This window comes from Myxocyprinus asiaticus, chromosome 44 (assembly GCF_019703515.2).
Source record: "Myxocyprinus asiaticus isolate MX2 ecotype Aquarium Trade chromosome 44, UBuf_Myxa_2, whole genome shotgun sequence".
Taxonomy (NCBI): Eukaryota; Metazoa; Chordata; class Actinopteri; order Cypriniformes; family Catostomidae; genus Myxocyprinus; species Myxocyprinus asiaticus.
In genome coordinates, this window is record NC_059387.1 from 32,636,126 (window position 1) to 32,658,420 (window position 22,295).

Sequence of the window (22,295 nt, forward strand, 5' to 3'; positions counted from 1 at the left end):
CCGTACTGGTCAGACATTTGCAGCATTATTATACATTCAAGCTAGTTTTGCAGACAGAGAGATACCGGGGAAAAAAATGTTGACCTGGATAAAGTGAGGAGACAGCAACTAAAACTAGGACAAAATGTGTGCAAGCAGTAAGATCAGAGAAAAAGAGTGAAGAAAGGGGAGACAGAGGCATAACAGAAAGGAGATGTGAGATTATTTTTGACTGAGAGCAGCAAAAGATTATGTCCAGCTCATTAAGGTATTCAAAAATACATTAATAATGCAGTTCACACAAAACATTTACAGTACACATCTTCTGTGATGTAAATGTTTTCAGTTTCCGAGTTCTATGTCATTTTTATATGTCTCACCAAAAGCTGAAATTCTTAAAAAAAAGAAAAGAAAACAAAGAAATGATGGCATAAGTAGTTTGGAATAATCCTTTATTTTTATTTATAATAAATAAAATAAGCAAGCAGTGAAACAATTTTCTTTTATATTTCTATAAATATTTGAAAAAACTTGATTCAACTTGATTAAATCAAAGTCAGGTGGTGTAACCAACATAGCCAATTTATTGTCAACTGACAAAAAACAAACAAACAAACAACAAAAAACAGAGGAGACCCGTTTAGACCCTCATGAATACTTGGGATAAAAAATAATAATAATAACAATAATAATATTAATAATATTATTTCGACATTTTTATGAAAAAGCATATTTTGGTAAAATGGAGTAACCATAAAAACTTTTAAAATTCGTAATTTTAAATATATGTATATATATATATATATATATATATATATATATATATATATATATATATATATATATATATATTATTATTATCGTTACTACTATTATTATTATTATAGACTCATTTTTTTTTTCGTTTCCTTTTTTTTTTTTAATGTATGTATTTATTTATTTATTTATGAAACCAACGTGTAAACGAAGAATACTTTTCTATGAACTTGGCACATTAAAGTATTTTAAAAAATATTTTTTGACCTTATTCGTCAACGACCCGTAAATGAAGTGCTGCTCTAGTGCTGCTTTGCCATTAATTAGCATGATAATGTCACAATGCAACGAATTTTGGGGTAAAATTTGTTAGATTCACCAAAACGTAGACTCGCGTCTGATGCGTGTAAAAAGCGCAGCGCGTGCACCCGATACAAACACCTGTCCGCTCCACTGCGCGCGCACCCACACCTATCGTCCTTCTCTGAACCCATCCAAGCCCGCACCTAAATTATGGGTTGCTCCTGGCTCTCTAGAGTCTTTGTGAGCACATGATCGCAGGAATGAAAGAATGGCCACTGGTTGAGCGCATCTGACATCCCCAAAGGAACCCTGGATGCTGCGAGACACAGACAGACGCGACGAGGAGCACCGCCATTCTTCCAACATCCAGGAGCGGCAACGCAACGAAGTAGGTCATTCACGCATAGATACGTATACGCATGCAGCCAGCCCCCCCCCCCCCCCCCCCCTTATAAACACACACACTGTACATCACCGATGACTGAACACACACACACACACATCGTGCATCACTTCGCAGCGTGCTCTCAGAGCGCAGCATCCTTGAGGAGCACAAAGAAGACCAGAGAACAATACAAAACCAGCCGAAGGAAACCAGGACTGTCCTCTTTCACAAATGCACAGAATGTAAAAGGTTTATAAGCAGGGGAAATAGAGCAAGAACAATGCAGAGTGTGTTTTGTTTAAAAGAGCATTGATCTACATCTCCACTGCGCAGTGACCTGACCCATCCTAAGTGTTGATAAAAGTCATTGTTTTTTTATCTTATAAAAAGGCATGCATTTTTGGAATCATAGTGGACAAGGAATGAATTCATAGCCACTACATCCTGATTCGGTGGAGAGAACTGGACACAGCGTTTGGATGCAGGAACATGAGGGCACGCAGCAGGGCACCAGCAGGTGAGTTCAAGAGTCTGCTCATCGCAGTGTGAAACTGAATCCTGACAAGTGGATTGGTTTCTTTTGTTTGAAGATGGTTCAGTTTTACCTGGTGTGGAGGAAAGGAACTTGCTGTGTTTTGTTTTGCACTGTTAGCGCCACTGTCAATTATTTATGAATTTTAAATGATGATAATGTTTTTTTTTTCAGAGTCAACAAAGCTGCATTGGAATGATTCTTAACATTTACAATATTACATTTACAATATACAGTATTACAGTACAGAAAATGTACAATAGGGAAAATAAAGTACAGTAAAAAAAACAAAATAAAAATGAAAACAAAGGATAAAAATAAAATGGGAATTATTTAGAACCAAATTTTTTATGATTAGCCTAATACTGTATGTGTGCAATGCTGACAGATATGTCTCCATAAGTGAGCTGCACTAACATGGTGGATGTAAAGTATATATTTTTGATCATAAGAAAAGACCATCAGGTATGAAAAAGATGTGTGAAATTAAGTAACATGACCAGTGAAGTAGGGCTACAATCTACACTCAATCAACACTCAATACCCCATTATGACAAAGAAAAAAACAAAAACAGGATTTTTAGATTTCTTTATTGCAAATGTATAAAAAATAAAAACTTAAATATCACATTGACATAAGACCCTTTCTATGATATATATATATATACACAGTATACACACAAACCATTCTCATAACTGTAATGCATAAAAAAAAATCTAATTGTTACTATTATCTATAAAAATGAAAAATCATACTGCCATTTATAAATCATGGTATTATTTGTTTTACTACTGCCTTTAATGTATGCTGAACTCAATAAGAAACTACTGTAGTGCAGTATGTGAAACTAATGACAATCTGCATTGAGAATAATTAGAATTTGTCTTGAAAATAACATTATAATAACAAATAACATTAACAATGCAAAAAATTCTTAATTTTCTTATTGAGGGATAGTTCACCCAAATATGAAAATTCTCTCATCATTTACTCACTCTCATGCCATCCCAGATGTGTATGACTTCCTGTCTTCTGCAGAACACAAATGAAGCTTGTGATGATTTGATAGGTGTGGGTGAGATCACTATTTAAGTCATTTTTTACTGTAAATCTCCAATTTTACTTTCACATTCTTCTTTTGTTTTTGCCTATTCACATTCTTCATGTATATCACCACCTACTGGGAAGGGAGGAGAATTTATAGTAAAGAAACCAAACGCAGAAACACCATGGCAGATGTAGATATAAAAGAATACCCATTTTTCTACCACGGCTGGCAACTGAAGCTTTAACAATCATCTTAACCTACGTCACTTTAAAGCCAGCAGGGTAAAGGCTATACTAGCTAATATATTTGGTGTATCAAAGAGCCAACCGGCAACTGCTGCTTAAAGCGTCGTTATGTTATGATACGTGACGGTTATGTTAGCCACATTTTTTTCCATTTTGCCAGATAATGTGTACTTTGTGTATGCCAAAAATGTGGGGGATATGCTTTTAGTGAATTTTCACAAATTGATTTGTTTGAGAATACATGAAAATATACTGTTATAAGGGGGCCTGGGTGACTACCACCCCTGGAGTTCGCGAGTTCGAATCCAGGCATGCTGAGTGACTACAGCCAGGTCTCCTATGCAACCAAATGGCCCGGTTGCTAGGGAGGGTAGAGTCACATGGGGTAACCTCCTCGTGGTCGCTATAATGTGGTTCGCTCTCGGTGGGGCGCGTGGCGAGTTGTGCGTGGATGCCACAGTGGAATAGCGTGAAGCCTCCACACGCACTGTCGCCGCGGTAATGTGCTCAACAAGCCACATGATAAGATGTGCGGGTTGACGGTCTCAGACGCGGAGCCAACTGACATTCGTCCTCCACCACCTGGATTGAGGCGAATCACTACGCCACCACGAGGACTTAGAGTGCACTGGGAATTTTGCATTCCAAATTGTGGAGAAAAAGGGGAGGAAAAAAAAAAAATAATATATATATATATATATATATATATATATATATATATATATATATATATATATATATATATATATACTGTTATGGTTTACTTTTTGTTCATTTGATTTAGTTGAGTTAGTTTGGCCGCAGCTGAATTTAGGTGAATTTCTGTAATCGAAATATGGCAACAGTACCTAATTTTTCCGCTTGGGGCGAGCAATTTGGGTACAGCTTTTCTAGCACATTAAATCGTCTACATGCAAACCAACCAATGAGAATGTGGAACAATGACGCAGATTCATAGCAATAGAGCGTAAGCGCCAAAGCTACTGTGGATCCGTTTGCCTGAATCCCTCCATAACTGAAACAGATTGCAGAAAACTATCGTTGTTTGGCAGTGGAATAATATTTATTATGTAAATAAGATTTATGTTACGCCTCAAATTACAATAAAATGTATATTAATGTTAATACTAATAAGTAAATCCCCTCACTCATTCTCTTGAATGGCTCGGGTATGCAGAGCATTCGCAGCTTATATAGACCGCAAGCCACTGGTAAATAGTCTCATAGTCTCACCCACACCTGTCATTTAGCTTCTGATGACATTGATTTAAACACTGGAGTCATTTGGATTACTTTTATGCTGCTTTTAAGTGCTTTTTGGAGCTTCAAAGTTCTGGTCACCATTCACTTGCCTTGTATGGACCATCAGTGCTGAGATATTCTTCATTTGTGTTCTGCAAAAGAAAGAAAGTCATCTGGGATGACATGAGTGTGAGTAAATGATGAGAGAATTTTCATTTTTGGGTGAACTATACCTTTGAGTATATATAATTATAATTTCTTGCTTTTTATTTTTTGTTTTGCAGTGAAGTATGACCCAGACATGTTTTTGTGAGATTTACCCAGAAGTTTTTATTCACAGCTAGAGAATTAAACTCAATTTTTCTTCGATTGTGTGGTTAAAAAGCCGTGAGAGGCAAGAGAGAAAAAATTGCTGGTTCAATGCAGTACAAATTAAAATCTATGATAAACCTAGCTCAGTAAAAATAGGAATGCTCACAAATCAATTTCTCATCGGTTTCTCAGTTGGAGGCTAAACTGGACAGGAGGTTCCCTGTGTCCAGAACCAAGAACCCCTGGGAGGTCACCATAAGATCATCTAAACCCTGGCATCTTAATCCGAGACAGTCACTATTTTTGTTGTTTTTGAGGGTCTTGTTTAGCCCAAGCACGACATGCTGTCACTTTGCATGATGCATGATGATTCTAGGTCACAGTTTTATTCCCGTGAGCTGTTCTAGACATCAGGACTGTGATTCTGTTAGTGGCTTTTCTTGTTGTTTACTGAAATATTTACGATGGCTTGACTGCTTCATCTAAGAGCATGTAGTCAGGTACATGACTAGGGAACAGCAGGGTAGAGTGTAGAGGGCTGACAACAGGAATCGAAAAGGAGGACACAGAGAAATAGACATGCAAACCGATAGGAAAGAAAAATGACAAATGAGAGCTTGTTTATATCTCTAATATTTCTTAAAGATAGAATGGAGTATGAATAGAGACTTTTGCTTAAGTCTCCTGCTGATTTTTCTCTTAAGAATAACACCACTGTAATCTCACGTGCCTCCTTTTAGAGTTTCAGAAGAGATCTCAACAATGTTCCAAGCTAATATATTAAATGGAAAGTAAAGCAAGAATTTATGGTGATTTTCTCCTAAGAAAAGGACCGTAGTAAAGCTAAAATTTTAGAAAAGATTTCAACATAATCTTAAACTGCTCAGATTTGCCAAGATAGTTTGTATCGAAAGCCCTCTTGACATTTAATCATATGAATTATAAATGTCTACAATCCAGTTTTCACTAAATAAAATACTAATACTTGATATCAGCAATGTAATTACTAGTGAAAATGCTAATTCTTGATATCAATAAATACAATTGCACTAGTAAAAGTGTTAATTCTTGATATAAAAAAAATGTAATTACTCACGGGAATACCCAATCTTGAAATCAAAAATGGAATTTTAAAAAACATAATTAATGATATCTGTAACTGCATTTTCACTAGTAGAATTGATCACAATGATCTGTCGTCAATCACTCCTGTTCAAAACGCATTTAAAGATATCTATAATTAATTTCTTACTTGTTAAAATTCAGATATTACATGTCAGCTAGATACTTTTTGCTAGTAAAAACAATAGTTTTTAATATAAATGATTACATTACGAGTACACATACTAGTACACATATGAATGGCTGATATCAACAAAAACTAGTAAAAAATAATAACAGCTACTTTGTTACTCCGACTAGAAAAAATGCTAATTTTTGATAATGTTAATTTGGTTTTCACAAGTGGCAATGTTAATTTCAGATAACTATAATGTGATTGTAACTAGTAAGAAAGCATTTTAAGATATCTTTAATTACTCCTCAATTTACTGATATCTGAAATTAATTTTCAGATATCTAAAATACCAAATCTAAGATGCTGAAATACATTCACAGATATACAGTTGTGCTCAAAATTTTGCTTACCCTGGCAGAAATTGTGAAATTTTGGCATTGATTTTGAAAATATGACTGATCATGCAAAAAAAAACTTCTTTTATTTAAGGATAGTGATCATATGAAGCCATTTATCATCACATAGTTGTTTGGCTCCTTTTTAAATCATAATGATAACAGAAATCACCCAAATGGCCCTGATCAAAAGTTTACATACCCTTGAATGTTTGGCCTTGTTACAGACACACAAGGTGACACACACAGCTTTAAATGGCAATTAAAGGTTAATTTCCCACACCTGTGGCTTTTTAAATTGCAATTAGTGTCTGTGTATAAATGGTCATGCAAACGTTTGAGTAAAAAATGAACATTTTCATTTTTTTTTTTTTGAATTTAGCAACTGATATTTGTACTAGCAACAATGTAATTAATGATACCAAAATTTTTCATTTTTACTAGCAATGTATAGCTATACACTCTTACTGTAAGTGTTCAATTGTCACATTTTAATTATGGAGGAATCTTTGGAGAAATACTTGAGACAAAGTCAAAATTTCCATCAAATGTAACTAAGAACTCTTGAGGCTTTTGAATTTTAAAAGAGCAGTCTATAAAAAATAATTAAAAAAAGCCATGGCAATCCAATGACAATCAATTAAACACTTTGCAAGCATTTATAAATGTGTGTTTTTATGTTAGTGGCTGTTTGCGAGTGTGTGTATGTGTAATATAATGTGTGTGTGTGTGTGTGTTTGCATGTCACAGTGCCCAGGTGGGGGTACTTCCAGTGGGGCGGGGCAGCAGTACGGGCGGTGTCCCGGTTGAGGACATGAAGACACTATCAATCACCTCTCTCTCCGCCTCCGAGGTAGAACAGCAGTATGAGCTGATTGCGCCTCTTGGGAAGGGCACCTACGGAAAAGTTGACCTGGTGGTGCACCGGACACGGGGTGAGTATGTATAAGTGTGATGTGGCTTAATGGTTGAAGATCTGGGCTAGTGGCTGAAATGTTGTGGGGTGCATTGTGACACCTTAGCATTCTGCCTAACATCATCTTTTGCATTTTTGCACATAAGAAATTAAGTCCTATAGGTTAAGAACGATATTAAGGTGAGCAAATGATGACAGAATTTGCCAATTTGCACACTGTGCACAGTATAGATAAAGGAATACTGCAAAAACAATATAGGATGAGTAGACACTTTGTATAAGAAAGTACTAAATGAATCTGCTAAATAAAGAATCATGTAGTTTGTATTTGTATTATAAATTAAATATCAATACACGCCTTTCACAGGATTTAGGGGGTGACTCATCATTTAGATTCATACATTTGTGTATGTTTGTGTGTGTGTGTGTGTGTGTGTATGTGCGTGTGTCTTTTGCAGGCACGAAGCTCGCTCTGAAGTATGTTAGTAAGAACAAGACAAAGTTGCGCAGTTTTCTGCGTGAATACAGCCTGACTGCTGCGCTGGGCTGCAGTCCGTTCCTCATTAAAGTTCTGAACATTCTGTTCGAGACGGAGGACAGCTATGTGTTTGGCCAGGAGTATGCACCTGCGGGAGATCTGTTTGACATCATACCACCTCAGGTATTATGTCATAACCATGACATCAAAGCATATATTAATATTAACACTATCCACAGTTTTCCTGAGCAACCACTGGGCAGTGCCATGATGATTCTAATTGCCGCTGAATTGTTTTCTGGTTCTGTTCTCCATAAGATGCAAAAAACTACCGAAACAAGTGGGGTATTATCAGAGGACTCCCTTGGCTTTTCAGGGATACCAAATGTTTGAGAGTTTGGCCATGACAACTTCTTCTCCTTCGTCTATAAATATGGATTGAAATATATCACAATTAAATTCAGCACATCAAATACAATATGAATAAAAAACTTTTTCATATGTATTTTATGCACCAAACACAATATTGACATTTAAACAGGGAAATTGTAAAACTTTTTTTGCTGGGTCTCAGGAACTTACGGTAAGATGACATCATCATAGCTTGTAATGTAAAATAATGAGATCTTTATAATGGCAGAGCAGGCTGTATATACGAAAATACACAGAAATTTTAGTGCACACTTTAAATATATCTTATAAAAAGTATATGTCAGAATTTTCAAAGCTCTCTGAATTTGGTTTTATTTTTATAGTGGGCATGAATGGAATGTAATGGTGATTGAGAGATATTCCTCAAAAACCTATTGTATCATATTTGATACATGCTTTTTCAATAAAATAATTTTTAACCAAGCATAAGTTGCTTATATTCAGCAAATACTCATTTTAAAATATTAGTAACAATATAATCATTACTGTCACTTTTACTTTATTAAAATAAGATATCATTTATCCCAACATCAGAGTCATTTTTTGCAGAAGTCTGCTGCCATTTTAAATAGATCGATATAAACATCGAAACCACTTTTTTCCCACAAATAACCACTAGATGGTGCCATAAACATGTGAAACTTACATACCATTGTTCTTTTGCAATTTAGCTTGAACAGAGAGTGAGACAGGAGCCATCAAACATTGTGTATCATATCTGATACATACGACATTATAGGATTAACACCATATTTTAACACCATGGTCTTATGCAATTAGCATTAAAACTATGGCTTCCACCAAAAAAAACCACAAAAAAAACCATGGTTACTACACTAAAACTGTGGTTAATTTTACCTGGATCAAACCTTTCTCTAAACTCTCCAACTTTCATTGTGACCAAATCACTGTGAGAAAATCAACATTTATATTAATTTGTATATATTATTAAAAGTTGCATTGAAGTAAATATTATGAGTGGAGACAGGAAAAGGATGGGAAAAGTGGGACAAAAGACTGTTTCGAACCTGGGACTTCCACACAAAAAAAGCACATGCACACTGTCGTTACACCCCACTCCACTTCAGCAACACAAGGGGTGCAGTTTGTCTTCAATTTCTGTATTTCCACCAGGCTGTTGGAGTGCAAATAGCCATGCTGTGTGGCAGGTGCTATTTACCTAGTGCAAATAGTCATTCCAATATTTTTTGTGAAATATGGACAAAAAAAATGACCTGTACATGTGTTGCTGAGATTTTCCCTATCAGTATCTAACCTTTGACTATGGAAAACTAGGTTGACCAAGGTCAGCTGCAGTTGGCTACCTAATCCCTAATTCACGATGAGACTGAGTGCTGTATAATTATAATATATACTCTCAATATCCCCTCCCCTTTGTCATACTGTATGCTGATTTGTCCTAAACACCATGTTCCTTTTGTTTGTGTTTTTCTTTCTCATCTCAGGCTGGTTTGCCGGAGGAAATGGTCAAACGTTGCGTTCAGCAGCTGGGTTTAGCTTTGGACTTCATGCACAGTAAAAGTCTCGTCCATCGAGATGTGAAGCCAGAAAATGTTCTCCTTTTCGACCGCGAATGTCGACGTGTCAAATTGGCTGATTTAGGAATGACACGCCGGGCGGGCAGCAGAATCAAACGGATCAGCGGTACCATCCCCTACACCGCGGCCGAGGTGTGCCAGGCCTTGGTATCGGAGGGTATTGTTGTGGCAACGACCCAGGACGTGTGGGCATTTGGAGTTCTGCTGTTCTGCATGCTTACGGGAAACTTTCCTTGGGAAGCCGCGTTGCCTAGCGATGCATTCTTTTCAGAATTTCAGCACTGGCAGCAGGGGGCGTGTCCGCCCGGCATCGTACCGTCCCAGTGGCGGCGCTTTTCTGACAATGCACTACGTATGTTCAGCCGGCTGTTGGCGCTGGAGCCAGAGCGGCGCTGTGGCGTTAAAGAGGTGTTTTACTTCCTGAAATATGACCTACTGAATCATCATCGCCATAGAGCTTCCTGCCGGGCATCGAGAGGAGCTTCGACGCGTTACTCCACCCACAGACATGCCGAGCCCTCCCCTCCTTCAGGCACATCCTGTCTACGCCCCACCCCCCTCAAACGTAGCATCCTATCCGAGCCACATTCTTCTAGGGAGGATACATCCAAAAGTCCATCTCCAAACCGTCAAGACAAGAGTAAAATTATGATGACCACTCCCATTGAAATTTGCGTATGAAGCCAATACCGTGGGTCTTAAGTATGGTTTTCAATGGATGACCTGAGGTTTTTCAAACAAAACGGTAGCAATTTAACTTTAACTGGGAAAAAAAGCCCTTCCCATGTTTACTAGACGGCAAGAACGACAACAGGCTCCATATTTGGGAGTCTATGGCACATAAACTGACATAAATGTGGGTCCTAAAAACTCTCTAAACTATTACCTGGTGACTCTGAAACTCTGCTGACTTAGGATTTTAAAATATGAATAGGAAATGCAAACAATCTTTGTAGATTTGTCACTTAAGCTCTAGCGATTTATCCAGAAGTTTCACAAGAAAAAAAGAAGTTAAACATTACCGCTTTAATTTTAAAGGAAGAGTTCACCCAAAAATGAAAATTCTGTCATCATGTACTCACCCTCATGTCTTTTCCTTAAGAAATACTGGGGCCTCCAAAAAAAAAAAAAAAAAGGATAATTAAAGCTGCAATCAGCAATGCAGATTCCTCCTCAAAACTGCAAATTATGTAAAAAAATTGACATGGTAGAGACACGTACTTCACGCATGTACACAACATTTCATTAATTTGTTATTAAACATTGCAAGAGTCTTCATATGAACTGGTGATTGAATCAAAGTATCAGTTTTATGACTAGCGGATTTGTAAAGCATTATTTTAGCATTAGCGATAAATAAAAGTAAACTGTAATTCTGTCATCTTTCGACATATCAAGGTGACATTTTGCACAGTACTTCAGCGTGATGTCATCTTGAAGCCTGTTAGGTTGGAAAAAACATTAGTCAAAATGGCATTAGATTTTTTGGACATATGGATATTGAGACAATGTGGACATTTACATAAATGCGCACCTTTCAGCCATTTTGTATTGTATTCATTTTTGCTAAATATCAGATTGAAAGACATGTATCTTACACATACATCAGTTGGAGCTACGGTTCAGGAGGAGGAGATTTTTGTAGTTTTGGACAAATTTTTATTGTACAGGAAAATCCATCACGGCGGACTTTATGGGTTCTAGAGGCTTTTTTGTTCCTCATGAGAAATGAGGCATATATACCAGGTTTCAGAAATTTTGGACTTATGGGGTGGAAATGGCATCACTTTGAAAATGGACAAATTGTGGCGCTGCCTGTAGCGCCACCTATAGGCTCACTTGGGCCATTTTTGGTGTGGTAGATACTCGTGGCCTGTAGTATCAATGTGCCAAATTTCAAAACTTTTTACCAAGGAGATCTTGAGCTATACTGGAGGAATCCTAATTAAAGTAGTCCATCCAACTTGTAAGCTACATTTGAAGTCTTCTGAAGCCAAACGATAGTTTAGTGGGAGGAAAAGACAAAAATCTATGAAAATCTAATTCATGCTTACGTTCATGTAAGGACGTGTTGCGCCAGTTTAAATATCAATTATGTCAAATTGTTGACAACATTTAGAGTTGAATGAGGTTTTCAGTCTCAAATTTAGGCCTTTTCCTTACACAAAGCCATTATATGGCTTCAGAAGACTTGGAATGTAGTCTTCTATCTATTATATTGTACTTTGTCATTTTTGGAGCTTTTTTTCAATGGAACAAAGAAAATCATATGGGTCTAGAATTACAAGAGGGAAGAAAAGATGGCAGAATTTTCATTTTTGAGTGAACTAACCCTTTTTTTAATGTGATGTAGCTTCCAGTTCTTAGTTTTTAGTGAATTGAAACCAAAAAGTTCCCTGATGACCGAAAGGTATTTTCCACATCATCTTTTCTTTGTGGAGGCTTATCATCACGTGACTTTCAATCCAGCTTATGATAGAATCATACATGTACATGCACCAACAGAAGATTAAGATATATTTGATACTGGATTTTTCTCTCTCTGTTTTGTTTTAAGAGACTAAAGTTTAAAACAAAACTCAATGCCACGTTGATTTGGAGACATCACTGCCTACTTGTTGAACTTTTGAAAGACACAGATACACAGAAAGACATTCTTCTAAGCTTCCTTTGCTGTATGTATAGAATTTGTTTTAGGAATAATGGCAGTCTCCGTATATTACAGGGAATTTATTATGTGTTTGTAATTGCTGTGTGTATTCAAGCACTAACTTTCTACGAGATCTTTGAAGAAATGCATCAGGAGCATTAATTTTCGTGGGAGGGTTTCAGAGTAGCTCAACTGAGACCTGTTTTCTGTGTTGTCATATAATGGGACAATTAGGTGAGGAAAGCTTCAAGGGACTGTTCAAAAACACAAGAACATCTGCTCTCTAGAACATTGTGACTCTGTTTTGTCAGGTATAGTGCTAACTTGTAGATTATTTTATATCAGAGAACAAACAATTAATTAACTAACTTGAACAGAGATTATTATAGTTTTAAAGGATCCGCAATGGTTCACCCAAAAATGAAAATTCTCTGATTTACTGTCATCATGAGGGTGAGTAAATAATGACAGCATTTTCATTTTGGGATAAACTATTTCTTTATTTAAGTGTATGTTTACATAGAAGGAATGTAAGATATTAATTTAGGTGGTAGGGAACTGCTAAAGTCTTCAAATATTTTAGGATACTTCTGTTGCAAATGAGCACAAGTATTTTCTCATCAACAACAAAGTCAGAGGTCAGATTACAAGACATACTACACACAATGTAAAAACATTGAAGGGATGCTCTGTTATGAAAAATAACAATCATAATGGTTTATTAGTGATGGATTTTGTTATTTGTTAAAAGACTGTTTGTATGGTTATATTACAAAGTGTTCAAAGAACATTGGAATATCCACTTAAAGAAACAATAGTTGGTGTTTTTTAATGATTATATATATATATATATATATATATATATATATATATATATATATATATATATATATATATATATATATATATATATATAAATTGGATGTTATTGAGCTGCTGTAAGAATTTTGTCGTAGATTGTTCTGACTGATAAACAGCTAATTAAACAGCTTAAATGCACAGCAAATTGCCTTTACCTGTGTTTTTATTAGCTATATGACCAGTCCTTTAAAAAAAGGTTAAAAATAATGCAGAATGGCTCTATTTGTCAGCTGTATCAACTAATTTGTTGAACCACCAACTATTTATCCATAACATGCCTTCAGGATGTAACTACTTTTACTGGCCATAACAACTTATTTCTTACAAGAGTGGTTAAAAAATAAATAAAAATAAAAATAAACAATAATTGTGATACATAGATTTTTTCTGCTTGTTTTATCTAGACTATTATTTTTTCTGAAACTGTCACTCTGAATGAACTGATGTTGTAATGTGCATCAGTCAAAAAAACAAAAAACAAACAAACAAAAAAACAGAGAAAGCAACAGGTTACGTGAGAGTAACATAAGGTTTATTACATTCTGTAGCTTTCTATTGTGCAATATTACAGTGTATGCTGCATTGCTACATAATGAGCTATATTTATATTTAGAGACATTATAAGGGGAGGAGATAGAGCACTCATGTAAATATGAATGGGAGAAATTGTTACGCTAAATATGCCGGCTGTAGTCCAGCCTTACATTAAAAAGAGACAATCGCATTTTTGATACAGTTACTGTTTGTTTACTCTAGAACATGCACATTATCTAGATCAGCCTTAAAAATACCTTTTATATTAGCTTGATTTGATTCGTTTGTTGCGCAGTTGTCAGATTTATGTTATTTGAACGTAATCTTAAAAATCTCCCCACTTTCTCCACTGAAGTAGAGAAGCTGTATTTGTATGACTTTAAATAGCTGTCTGTAGGTATTATGAACTTGGCCACCAAGTGAACTGACTTGCCTTAGGGACTTTGACAATAGTGTATTGCGTTACAATGAGATAATGTAAATATTTACTATGTTACACTGAGGTCCTGTAAAATTTAAAAATAAGGTTATTTAAATAATTACAGCATCACACTGATGTAATGTAAATGTTTTCAGGATTATAGGAAGATAATGTAAAATATTTACAGCATTACAGGCAGTAAAAGTTTACAGTGTTACAGGGAGGTAATGTAAATATTTACAGCATGACACTGATGAAATGTAAATATTTACAGGATTACAGGGAGGTTATGTCAATATTTACAGCCTTTCTGTGAAGTAAATACTTATAGCTTTATAATGTATTGACAGTAATTATGAGGCTTTGTTCCCTTCCATTCAATTCAGAATTCCCAGATCCATGTCTGTTTAGAGGATACTGATTGTCTTCCAGGTGGATGACAAGCTCAGAACCACATCAATGAAGATGCATACTGTAGACACAAGAGGCCCTAAGAGCTTTAGCCAGATCAATAGCGTCATTTACAACCTATTCCTTATTGAAGAGAATGACATCTCATGACATTATAACATTTCACCTGTCTTTGTCAATATCTCATGTGTTTTAATATATATATATATATCCTGGGCAAAAAAGAAAAAAAGAAAGAAAGAAAAAATGCGCCAAGGCCAAAATGGCAAAACCTTTTAGTGGTCTTAACAACAAATCATTGGTCTGGAAATTAGCAAGAATTGAACAAATAGATTTTTGTTTTGTTTTTTGCCCAGGTGTGTGTATATACTGTATGTGTATATATATATATATATATATATATATATATATATATATATATATATATATATATATATATATATATATATATATATATATATATACATACACAGTATATACAGTACATATGTTTACATATAATGTATGTGATATGTATGGATAACTGCCTCTCTTTCTCGCATGCTATTTCTCTGGCCATTTTTTCTTGTTACTTAATTCATTTTTTTCCCTACTTTGCTGTGCATCATCTTTTACTGTTAATCTGAAGGTCACTAAAACTGGGTCTCTCTCTCTGTCTCTCTCTGATATAAAACGCTAATGAGTTGTTTCAGAGAGTAAATTAATAAATGCACAATTAGACTGCAGGGAGTTTTGAGGGGAGCTATAAAAGCTAAGTAGACGCTACCAGCCAGACAAAGTGAGAAAGTGTTATATAAAGTGTGTGTGTGTGGGTGGGTTTGGGTGGTTTACGAGGACATTTTTTTAGGTTACAAACTGGTAATTACAAGGGTATTATGCTATAAATGTGGTTTATGAGGACATTTCCCCATAATTCAAATACTAAATTTTTTTTTAAATGCCTAACCCTCACAAATGTTTTTATGAGGGTTAGGGGATAGAATCTATAGTTCATACAATATAAAAATAATTATGTCAATGGAGAGTCATCATAATGATAGCCGCACCAACATGTGTGTGGTGTGTGTGGTGTGTGTGTGTGTGTGTGTGTGTGTGTGTGTGTAGCCGGTAATGTTCGGGAGCTCTTTAAGTTGTGGAGATAAGGGGTGTTCTGATTCAGTCACAAGGGAGTTCAACAGAAAAAAGAATGAAAGAACGAAGAAAATGATTGAAGTGAACAAAAAGAGGGCAAAATGCAGATAAGGCAAGAGGACCTTGTTTCAAATCCTTCAAATATCCCACAGTGATGAAATGCATACAAATGGGGACTAAAGCAGCAGGGAGGGTTTTTTTCATCTCTCTGGGGGGTTTTCTATAACTGGTCAGAACAATTTACCATGTACTTTCTGTCAGCTTAAACCATGTCGTCCTGGAGATGTCTTCTGTAATCCTGAATGTCTTTTCCACCCTACAGTTTCTAGTCTTTGCCAGCAAATATGACTGGCTTTTTTGCTTAGGTGAATATCATGACAACATCACATTTTCCCAAAATAATCAAAAGAAAAATATTGTGACATTGTTTTCATGACAATGAAGTTCATTTTCCTCAGTAAAAACACTCTAATACCATATTTTAATAATCTAATCTAAATATTTACATCATCATAGTGAAGTAATGTAAATATGTACAGCATCACAGTGAAGTAATGTAAATATTTACAGCATCACAGTAAAGTAAATTTTTACAAAATCGCAGTGATGTAAACTATATACAGCATAACAGTGATATAATGTAAATATTTACAGCATCATAGTGAGGTAATGTAAATATTTAAAGCATCACAGTTAAGCAATTTAAATATTTACAGCTTTACAGTGTGGTACTGTAAATATTTACAGCATCACTTTGAGTTAATGTACATATTTACAGCATCACAGTGAGGTAATGTAATTATTTACAGCATCACAGTGAAGCAATGTAAATATTTGCGGCATCACAGTGGAGTAATGTAAATATTTGCGGCATCACAGTGGAGTAATGTAATATTTGCGACATCATATTGAAGTAGTGTAAATATTTACAGCATCACAGTGAGGTAATGTCAACTATTTACAGCATCACAGTGAATTAAGGTAAATATTTATGGCATCACAGTGAAGTAATGTTAATATTTACATCATCAGAGTGAAGTAAGGTAAACATTTACAACATCACAGTAAAGCTATTTAAATATTTACAGCTTTACAATGCGGTATTGTAAATATTTACAGCATCACAGTGAATTAATGTAAATATTTATGGCATCACAGTGAAGTAATGTTAATATTTACATCATCAGAGTGAAGTAATGTAAACATTTACAACATCACAGTAAAGCTATTTAAATATTTACAGCTTTACAATGCGGTATTGTAAATATTTACAGCATCACAGTGAATTAATGTAAATATTTATGGCATCACAGTGAAGTAATGTAAATATTTACAGAATCACAGTGAGGTAATGTAAACTATTTACAGCATCACAGTGAATTAATGTAAATATTTACGTCGTCACAGTGATGTAAATATTTGCGGCATCACAATGAAGTAGTGTAAATACTTACAGCATCACAGTGAAGTAAATATTTAGAGCATCACAGTGAAGTAAATATTTACAACATCACAGTGAGTTAATGTAAACTATTTACAGCATCACACTGATGTAATGTACATATTTACAGCATCACAGTAAAGTTATATAAATATTTACAGCATCACAGTGAAGTAATGTAAATATTTACAGCATCACAGTGAAGTAATGTAAATATTTACATAATCACAGTGAAGTAATGTGAATATTTACAGCATCAGAGTGAAGTAATGTAAATATGTACAGAATCGCAGTGAAGTAATGTAAATATTTACAGAATCACAGCAAAATAATGTAAATATTTACAGAATCACAGTGAAGTAATGTAAATATTTACAGCATCAGAGTGAAGTAATGTAAATATGTACAGAATCGCAGTGAAGTAATGTAAACATTTACAGAACCGCAGTGAAGTAATGTAAGCATTTACAGAACCGCAGTGAAGTAATGTAAATATTTACAGAATCGCAGTGAAGTAATGTAAATATTTACAGAATCACAGTGAAGTCGTGTAAATATTTACAGAATCACAGTGAAGTAATGTAAATATTTACAGCAACAGAGTGAAGTAATGTAAATATTTACAGCAACAGAGTGAGGTAATGTAAATATTTACAGCAACAGAGTGAAGTAATGTAAATATTTACAGAATCACAGTGAAGTAATGTAAACATTTACAGAACCGCAGTGAAGTAATGTAAATATTTACAGCATCACAGTGAAGTAATGTAAATATTTACAGAATCACAGTGAAGTCATGTAAATATTTACAGCAATCACAGTGAAGTCATGTAAATATTTACAGAATCACAGTGAAGTCGTGTAAATATTTACAGAATCACAGTGAAGTCATGTAAATATTTACAGAAACACAGTGAAGTTGTGTAAATATTTACAGAATCACAGTGAAGTCATGTAAATATTTACAGAATCACAGTGAAGTCATGTAAATATTTACAGCATCACAGTGGAGTCATGTAAATATTTACAGAATCACAGTGAAGTCATGTAAATATTTACAGCATCACAGTGATCATGTAAATATTTACAGAATCACAGTGAAGTCATGTAAATATGAAAAGTTAAAAAAAATATAAAATGAAAAGTCTTATCAGATTGTCCTCAAAGTGAATTACCACCAAATCTTTTTGTAACATTTTGTTCACAGTGTGAAGGAACAGAATGCATTTAATACTTTATTGAACAGCTGAATATTAAAGTTTAATTCTTTTATTAATCCAGTTACTCAAAGTCATGGCCGTGCAGTAATTTGAGAAACCGTTGCTATTGATTGATTGCAAAAAGTAAGACAAAGGGTAAAAAAAGGTTCTTTGTGTCTTACACAATCAATCACACACACAACATTTCTGTGACCTTTGAGAGATTTTTGTTCAAAGGCATTTAGTCTTCATCACTCACAGCTATCTGTGCGGGTAATTAACTTTTCAGCCCAACACAGACGTACACAAAGACACATTATGCAACTTAATCAAAGTAATTAAAAGTCTGCTAATGTTTTCTGCTCATGCTGTATTCGCAAGAGACCAAAACTGACACACACAGTCACACATTACCATGTGGTAGATGGAAAAGTTGTTAATCTCAATTTTGCTTCTTTATAATATCTGATATTCCACCTCACAAGCGACTCATACTCAAGCAATCTAGACTTAACCACACACAACTTTGATTCTGCTATGTTGTGATTTGTGTGCTAACAATTTTATGGCACAGATGTAACTCTTTCATAGCTAATGAGACTTCATTTCACTGATGTTTCTTCTAAAATTCCTTAGGAGAAATAAAAAGGGACATAAATGATAAACCATTGTTGACAGAGTAAAAATGTAAAGCTATATTAATGTGGATAGAATAGCTCAGGTAATTTGTTATGAAATGTTTGAGTTCATATTCACGTCATTTTGATTGCAGATTTTCTTGATTGCAGCAATTCAGAGCACAGTTTGAGAAATGGTACCATGGTAATTCCATGCTTTTTGGATTCTACCATATGGTGTTGTGTGATGGTATATATCATATCAAAGTACCATGGTTTAACCATCTGATACCATTTCTGCACTATGCTACCACCGGATTGGTGAACAGCACACAATAATGCAATAGAGCTTGATATTTTCACTTTTTATTATGTGCACACATACAGGCATGCCTGACTGTGACCACGCACACTTTAAATCTGGGAGTGAGTCTAATTTCCATGGCAACCACTGCAGGCAACTTTTTGTTTTGGTTCACAGATTTATTTAATAATAATCTCACTTTCCAGTCTACTTTACATTTCTCATTTTTTGGCTGTGCTGTCTCGGTGGACTGAGCAAAATCTCATATTTTCAATGTAAATAGTGATGAACCTGTTCACAGCACAGGTCAACACCACCTGATACACACACACACCCTTACAAAAATTGAGAGTGAACTTGCTGAACTCATTATTTTCACATGCAAATGAGTTTTTTGGCAAACTCTTCATTGTCGCCAAAGGTTTGCTGCAGGTGCACCACTACCACTGAAGAGCTGCAAATGTCTGGCAAACATTTGCAGCGAATTGCAAGCTCATTTGCATGTGAAAATAATGAGTGGGAAATTTGTGGCAAATTGCAGCAAGTTTGCGGCAAGTTTGTCAGAACACTAGATCACACATGTAACTGAAAATCTTGAACTTTCTTTTAAATTAGAGGTGCTTGAAAAGGCAATCATCACTATTACTATTGCTTAGACTTAGACCAGAAACATAGGCCCAGGCTACTACAAGTATGTGCATGCAGATGCCAGCGCTTGGTGAACACATTATCAACACGTGGTCCGGATGAACATGCTTAACATGCGTTCTTACATTAATGTGGCGGTAACTAACCACAGTACTCAAGAGGGCGATAGAGTTAAGTAAGTTAAAGTCAATATATTTATAGCAACCTGAATAATAACACATCCAGTTTTATGGCACAAACTTTTGAAGGTAACTCTATCGCCCCCTTGAGGACTGAGGTTTGTTCATGTAACGCATGTTCAACCAGACTGCATGTAGGCAATGCGCTGGCCAAGCGCTCACATTTGCGTATGCATATTTGCGGAAAGAATGTTTCTCACTTTATGAATTACGGCCTGACACATTTCGGAACGCAACTACGCACAAAATCAAGCTTGCGTAGCTAGAAGCGTCTTGTTGAAAGTTGAGGTGTAACATAACACGCCTTTATAGCTGATAACAAATGTGCCACAAACAATATAAAAAAAATCACATCAACATCACAAAAATAAATATGCAGTATGTAGAGTGCCTATTATATAAAATAGGAGAAAACAGGAGAAACATGCCAATGGGTTTTCTCAAAATCTCTTTGTAACTTAAAGTATGGGCCATTTGGTTTACAACTTTTACTAACACAGATGCAATTGATTGCATCTGAGGCACAATCCAAATTTGATTTGATTTTGTATTCACACAGTGAAAATGCATTTGATCCATTTTCATTGTGATGAAGTTGTGTTTGTATGGCGGAGAGTCAAACGGGCAAAAACTTACATTGAAGAAGGGACTCAAGCCATTTCTAGGGACGAATATCATAGAGGTTTGGTGGTGGGATCTTTTGACTTAAGCCAGTAAGCGGCCACTTAGCAACCGCACCAAACCAGACTGGTCTCACTGTGAATTCGGCACAGTAGGTCGATATTTTTGCTGCTGATATCGGTTTGTGTTGACCAAAATGCAAACCACTGCCCCACAAACACATTTTTGGAGCGAGTAAAACATAACTAAATTAATATACAGATGGTTAAATAGCACCGCAACAGTCTCATATAAAACTCACTTTTTTATAAATTCATCCTTCAGCCTCTACTGCTGTTGAGGACAAATAAAAACAAATGATTTGACTAAAATGCAGCATAATTAATGTCAAGAGTGATCAGAAAAGAACGGCAGGAAAATAATGCACATGTAGTTTATCCAGAACACGACTGCTATGTAGACAATGCATATTTTATTATACTGTATGTAAAAGACCATGTAAACCTCTTTTTGGAATTCAGGTTTAGCAAGAATATGGACATTGGTTGGGGAATGGTGTGGATTTATAGTAAACACAGTCAATGAATGGATTGATAATGAAAATTAATAACAGGGCCTTTTCTGAGGGGGCTCTATGTGAAATCCTACTTGGAGGCAACCCCACCACCAGGATCCTGGCCCACCCAAGAATGACACTGTAATACAGTCTTCAACAAATTGGAATATATTAACCCTTGTGCGACCTTAGGGGCATTTTTGTCTTTTTAATTTTTGTTTTTTCAATCATTTTGGCTGTTAATGCCAATGGCATAAATTTTGCCAAAGGTGTGTATTTTGAGGGGAATTTTGATATTTCAGGCTCAGCGGTTAAGGATCTGGGTTACTGATCAAAAGGTCAGGGGGTCAAGTCCCAGCACTGCCAAGATGCCACTGTTGGGCCCTTGAGCAAGGCCCTTGACCCTATCTGCTCCAGGGGTGCTGTATCATGGCTGATGTGGGGAAAAAAAGAATTTCACTGTATATGTGCAAATGTGTGATAAATAAATACAATTATTATTATTAGTTCCTATAATACATCTATAATACACTGTGTACACATAATAGTTACATTCAGGACCTTCAGGACAAAAATGTCCCCATTGAAACCCATTAAAACTGCAATATTTGATCCCAGTGCCATTAAAGCATAAAATCATGAATTCTATGATGTTATGCTTTCATTCCGGAACACTGGCTTCAAAATTTTAATTTAAAATATTTTTCACCAGATGGCGCCATTTTTCTCATGTTTAGCCTATGGAGCAAATACATGCTTTTTTCCTATTTTCTGTTTGCTGTATTATAGAGCGCTGCAGGCCAATTGTATAAATGATGCAGCTAAAATTGTGTGGGTGTGTTGGTATTGATGTCAGAGTGTATTTTGCATGGTGTATTGAGAAATGTGTGTGTATGTAAAAA

The 22,295-nt window shown here is 35.3% G+C and overlaps 1 protein-coding gene across 1 annotated transcript; it reads left to right on the forward strand.

The window, feature by feature from the left end:
* Nucleotides 1-1,377: 1,377 nt before the first annotated feature.
* Nucleotides 1,378-13,464, forward strand: LOC127434394 (serine/threonine-protein kinase SBK1-like). The gene is made up of 5 exons (XM_051687099.1): nucleotides 1,378-1,426; nucleotides 1,814-1,940; nucleotides 7,186-7,370; nucleotides 7,810-8,012; nucleotides 9,728-13,464. Exons 2-5 carry the CDS (start codon nucleotides 1,903-1,905, stop codon nucleotides 10,499-10,501), a joined length of 1,200 nt encoding a protein of 399 aa, XP_051543059.1. The 5' UTR covers nucleotides 1,378-1,426; nucleotides 1,814-1,902; the 3' UTR covers nucleotides 10,502-13,464.
* The last annotated feature ends 8,831 nt before the right edge of the window (nucleotides 13,465-22,295 follow it).